We start from the raw sequence: 6,047 nt of genomic DNA, 5'->3' as shown, positions 1-6,047 counted from the left end.
TTCAGCATCGCATTAGAAAGCATCGTGCTAAAAAGATCCTGACCCACCACACCGTTCCTAATTACTTTTTCTATGCTTCAAAATTGTGGCGGAAAAATTCTGAGGAAGATGTGAAGCGAGCGTGCACCCACGTCTCTCTCGCAACATCAGCACCATTGAAAGGGGTTTGTTTCAAAGAAGTGGCTCTGCTCGATGGATACCTTGATTGGTGGAAAAAAATGACAAGGTGGTAATGACTTTTTCGGCTGCTGATGCAGCCAATAAAGATACCATTGCTGTATCATTCTTGTGCTAGCTCCTGAAACACATTTCAAATGCGCTGCTGTTGCACGCGAGATGCTTATGTGATGCACTACAGCGACATGATATAAAAACACTATAAAAGGCCCTGCAGAAAAAAAATGTGCAGTTGCCTTTTCACATGGCATGATTCATGCACAGATCATGTTTGTGGGATGAGGCATCTTTAGTGGACGTTTATGTGATACAACTGTGTACAACGATTACAAGTAATAATGCATAGCATGTGTTTTTACTTCAGGTCTGTGCTGTTAAGTGTTTCATTCTGGTCTGCCTGCACATCGTTAGCAGAATGGCCAGAAAGATAATAGCAAATTAATTTTAGTTCGTTATATATGCCTTAGTCAAGTGCAAGTTGTAGTTATTCTAGGTTACATTGGGGTATAAAAAGCACTAGTCATATGCGAGCCCAATCAATGCTGTATGTAATGTTGGCGGTCAACATCGGTGTGCCTTAAAGAAAGGTAAGGCTATCGTTCACAATTCGTGTAGTTAAATGCACTGCGTTTTATGGGTTCCAAGACCCTGACCACACACTTACCTGCTCATTTAGAATCGCCATAGGTGTGCGCACAGGGGGGGGCAGGGGGGGGCGGCCGCCCCCCCTAATCACCTAAGAGGGGGGGGTGCAAAATCTGCCCTGTACATTGACCCTTCTAGTCACCTAAGAGGGGGGGGGCGCAAATTCTGCCCCATACATTGAATTAGTAGGGTGGGGGGGAACGCTGCGATGAACCTTCGCCCCCCCTGACTGGGAACCCTGCGCACGCCTATGAGAATCGCCGTCGGGCTAAACAAGCCCAACTTGGAGGTTCTTTATGTATGGACTCGGGAGTATGTGCAAGTTAAAGAGAGGGACTCGTTTTCGTAGGACACTCGCAAAAGCTTTTTCATTCGAACAAGCTGCAGAAGGATGTCATCCGAAGAGACTGATGTTGAATTTCTCATTGTATCTAATTTGTTAACTATGCCATTTAAGTTTTGTTTTATTCAAAAAGCTTTGTCAGAGATCTTTTATTGCATTTTTGGAACTTCAATTAGACATTGCACTTCTTACACGCACAGATTGGAGCAACTTTTCACGTTGCAGTGACATAGTGCAACAATAACTGTTCCAGAAGGTTGTTAACAATGTTTAGTTGAAAATAAGCTGACGAAAAGGAAATGTAGTAGTAAACATTTTTTAGTTCCACGCAGAACGAAAGCAGGCAGCTTCCCCACTGTGGTGGGGAAATTCACTGGGAAGTTCAGCACTTTTGAACAAAAATTGTTAGACCTGTGGCATATCCTATGTACCTGCAACACTGTACATTCAAATTACATTGTACATTGCTCTCTACAAATTACACAGTACATTGCGCCACGTGAAACGGCCTTTTTTTGGCGTATTCACAGCGTTGCGTTGTGCAGCACGGTTTACTCAGTAATTACTTTTGCTTGGTGGAATTGGAAGGCACATGCACATACTTTGTAAGGTCAGTTCAAACTAGCCACGTGTGCTTTTTTTTTTTTTCATATTACAACTTCCATGAGCGAGGCAATAAAAGACGGTCCTTGTCACGCGTTGTCGTTGACTCGCGGTATCACGCTAATCTCTTTCAGCATACGCATGGCGCAAACATACATTCGAACCCGCATATATCCAATCTGAAGGGTATCACAAAAAAGTTCGCTGTATAGGTAATTGGATATATAAAATATTTGATATATACAATATTTTATATATCGAAAATAATTCAAAAGATCAGTTCCCGTATTGGAACTCCGCGACTGTCTTGGTCACGACGTGAGGCTTGGGTACGCAAGCACCTGTGAATGTGCAGAGAAAGTCGTCGGGACAGCAGTAGACTGGGTTTGAGCATTGGTAGTAGCCCGGTGGACATGTGCGAATGGTATTCCGTGAAAAGCTCGTGGTGCACACTTCGTCTCGACATTCAGCGGGTACCGCCTTCCTCGACGTCGTTGGAATAGTCTCGTGCGTCGCTTTCTCCGGAGCCTCCGCTGCGTCGTCGTAGCTGCATCGTCCCGTAGTTGGCTGGCACGTGCTCTGCGCAGGGCAGCAGTGTTTCCCGTCAGCACAGCACACGGCGTTTCGGAATGGGCAACAGCTGTAGTTAGTGGTTTTCTTCGTCGGCGTCGTCATGCAGCATGTGTGGCCAGCGGGACAGACCGCGTTGTCCGATAGACTGCACTGAACGTAGTCGTTCCGTGGTTGCTCGTTGGTGTTGCTGAGCGCCTGCGACCGAAGGGCTTCGACGTGAGCCGACGGCTTGCAGGCGTCCGTCTCGTTGTCGCAGCGGTATCGGGAGGGACAGCAGTGTTCCTGGTCCTCGCAGCAGACGGCATTGGGAAGCGGGCAGCAGCTGTACTTGCCACTCCTCAGTTTACAGCACGTGTCGCCTAATCAAGGTAGGGATCGAGAGGGGAACTCCGTAAGCAGCAACTCATTCAACCTAAAAAAATTTCGGGAACGTCATGCATGGAATATCAGATTACTACACTCGAGGGTGTAAATAACATTCCTTAAAGGAAGGATTCTGCTGAAACACACCTTTTCTCGCGCATTCGCGGAGAGCGCGCTTGAAGTTCGGCTGCTCCCTGCGCTTCGGTCGACAGGCAAGCGACAACAAACGTTCTCATGAATGCTGGAATTTCTGACATTACATCCTATGGCCACGTCTGATTTTCATGGGTGTGTATGTACGCACATCACCGGCGTATCCAGGGAAAGGGGGTTGAAATTCCCCCTGAAAATGTTCAATTTCGCACAAACGCGCGCACGAACGTACATAAAGTGCGAATGACCCCCACCCCCGAAAAAATTTCTGGCTACGCCTCTCGTACTTACATTACACACATCAAGCAAAATATTAAGCTTCGCCTTTAAAGGGGTCCTGAAACACTCCTCGTGCTTGGTGAAAAAAAACACATACAGCGGAACGCTGCTGCGAGCACAGCCAAATTTTGCAGTCGTGCGCAACAAGGAGAGTTCGCAAGCGGAGCGCGATGTTTCCACTTTCTCAAGTGCCACCTCTTGATCCAGAGGTCCGTACTCAAGCTCATCAGAGGGCTGTCGGGACTGTCCTACAGCAGTCTTTCGTCACACAACAAATAGCTGCTATTGGTCGATAGCATGCATAAACCAAGAGCGGCGTTTGAACCAGATGTGCTTCTTGCCACGGCCGGGGTGCCGCCGCGTGTGCAGGGCGTCGCGCCAGATAACATCCCAGTTGGTCGCGCTCTATAATCTGCTAAGATCGCACGGTGGCAACACAAGCACGCTCCGGAATCGCAAAAGGAGAAAGCGATCGTATTTCACGGCGCGCGTGACGTAGCTTCTTTCACCCGTGCCCCGCCCCGTGTAATCCCTCCCTGTGTAGCTCCTAGCGCGCTCGTCAGGATGAAAGAGAGAAAGCGCTTAAAGGAGCCCTGCAACACTTGTTCAAGTAATCGTCGACTGGCTTCATTAAAAGAGCTTATTGCCTCACGAATCGGCTGCCGCAAAAATTTTGAGAATCCGTCAAGTACAACCGGAGTTACAGGGATTTGTCGCACGCTCCAAGCGCCTTCTCTCTCTCGTACTAGGGAGCGCGCTGAAAGCTACGCAGGGAGGGGAATGACATTAAGGGAGCAAGAAGATGCGTCCCTTCGTCAGCGCGCGTCGTGACTTTGAGCACTTTCTTTTCTTTTTTTCTTCGAACGCGCGGCTTACTTTCAGTGTGATCGCGTACGCGCGCGTGGACACGTGGCGGCATCTCGCGGCGGCCACGGTAACTATGCAGCACACGATGCTGAAATCGGCCAATGTCCGTGGACTTTGTGCTTATAACGAGGTCATTTTGGTTATATGACATCATCTGTCGAGAGAAGAGGGAGCGATAATGTTTGGCTCGCGTGTACTCAGGAGCCTCGACTACCGATCGGCAGGATTTTCTGACCATGTTGAAAAAGTGTTGCAGGGCCCCTTTAACGCTGTCGTATTAAAATACAATTTAGCAGAAAGGTCGTCTAACAGAAGGTACTTCAGGCACGCCTCCTTGCACACACATTGTTCTTTTTCTTTTGTCGCTTATCGATACGCAGGCGTAATGGCATAGCTTCAACTACCAAACAACGTCGTTATATCTCCTCGAGATGATGTGCAACACCGCGCAACTGTTTCGCGCTTTTCATTATCGGTTGCGGGCGCTCCTCTCGATACCTTTGAAGGGACACTAAAGTGAGACAATGAATCGGTTTAGATTGATAAATTGTTATCTGAGGACTCTAATGCCGTTAATTTCACCATTATAGGCTTATCAATCGAGGAGAAAATCAGTCAAAGTTTCATTTTTAAATTTCGCGCTGATCTCTTCGCGCGTGACGTCACCGATTTCAATGTGTATTTTTCGTATTTTGGTGACATTGGCTCAACGAAATTTCCGGAGACTTGGTATGTTAAGTCTACGGCTGCTTCAGAGGAAAATGTGCTTCATTTTTTACTGATTAGGAACTACGTAGGACATGGCAGACGCCGTCAAAATCTATGACTACGGTCCCTATGACATCGTGGCCTCTGGTGCGGGCCGTCAAGGTGGCGTTATGGTAGCCACCATAGTGGCGTCGTCAACCGCGCATTTTCTTTTTGCGTGTTTTCTCGCTTACTAAGCGTCTTCTCGCGGCGAGAGTGGTGACATTGGAATTGTGAAAGAGTATTTTACTAATATGAGAAAAATCGTTTTTCTCTTTAGTGTTTCTCAGATTGGCTAATCATAAAACGAAGTTGTTTTTCTCGATCGGGAGAAAAAAAAGACGTCAGTATTTATGTCTGTAATGAAAATTATAACTTAATAAGAATATATCATGTATACTTATCACCAACCACGCTGAAACAAACCCAGATGAAAATCTTCGCTATGTCTTCATATTTGTATTTAATATACCGACCAGCTATACTTATTACCGTCCGATCACGTTCAGGAATATTTTCATTTCTTCGTGTTGTAGCAACCAACGGAACGATAAGCATTTGGTACACAAATTATAGAGGTATAGTGAAAATAATACTAATAGAAAGCTCAGTGCACAGTCTTTACGCCGCTTCCGTGAATTGAAGCTGACATCCTTGAAGTTAATTGTTACAGGACAACCCATGCAACGACACCTCAACATCCTTGCTATAAAACTCTCTAATATCCTTGCTCTAAATCCTTTCTGATAACATCGACCGGTATACGTGTTTAAGCGCGTATGGCACAAGGGCAACAGGTTATATAAGGCACTGCAGTGATGGGGAAAATGCGTATATACCGGTGTCGCACAGTGATCCATCTGGGCAGGTCTTCTGGCTTGCGACGAGCCTCACGAAAAGTGCAAAGACGCAGATTGCGATCGGCTTTCCGTCAGATTGCAGTGGCGAAAGGAATAGCATGTCTCTCTTGCGTGAACGCGATGAGCCTATATATCGCGGTGTAGTCCCGTGTCCACGAGGGATTAGATAGCGGACCTGATAGGCACGAGTCTTTGTTCACTCGATCGGTCGGAAAGGCATGCGTCAGATATACGCTGCTGAACCTAGCTTAATTAAGATAAAAACAGTGGAAAATAGCAACGTTATCGCCTTCATGCGTGCTGAGACACATATATGTTGGACAAATTACACGCTGTAACTTTGCACCCCCCCCCCCGTATGTATATTTTTCAATTTTGCATGTGTATATTATGCATACACACATACAAGCACAGACAAGATCATAGATCAAGGGTGA

The 6,047-nt window shown here is 46.6% G+C and overlaps 1 protein-coding gene across 1 annotated transcript; it reads right to left on the bottom strand.

Moving 5' to 3' along the window:
- Window positions 1-2,044: 2,044 nt before the first annotated feature.
- Window positions 2,045-5,775, bottom strand: LOC119385186 (progranulin). Its single transcript, XM_037652701.2, has 2 exons — window positions 5,590-5,775; window positions 2,045-2,700 (listed from the first exon to the last, which is right to left on the bottom strand). Exons 1-2 carry the CDS (start codon window positions 5,708-5,710, stop codon window positions 2,045-2,047), a joined length of 777 nt encoding a protein of 258 aa, XP_037508629.1. The 5' UTR covers window positions 5,711-5,775.
- Between the last annotated feature and the right edge of the window lie 272 nt (window positions 5,776-6,047).

This window comes from Rhipicephalus sanguineus, chromosome 3 (genome assembly GCF_013339695.2).
Source record: "Rhipicephalus sanguineus isolate Rsan-2018 chromosome 3, BIME_Rsan_1.4, whole genome shotgun sequence".
Lineage (NCBI taxonomy): Eukaryota > Metazoa > Arthropoda > Arachnida > Ixodida > Ixodidae > Rhipicephalus > Rhipicephalus sanguineus.
This window is presented reverse-complemented; position numbering and strand designations above follow the sequence as displayed.

Coding starts and splice junctions, on each gene's coding strand:
- LOC119385186 (XM_037652701.2), bottom strand. CDS start 5,710: ATGCTATTCCTTTCGCCACTGCAATCTGACGGAAAGCCGATCGCAATC. Junction 2,701..5,589: donor TGGATCACTGTGCGACACCG/GTATATACGCAT, acceptor TACCTTGATTAG/GCGACACGTGCTGTAAACTG.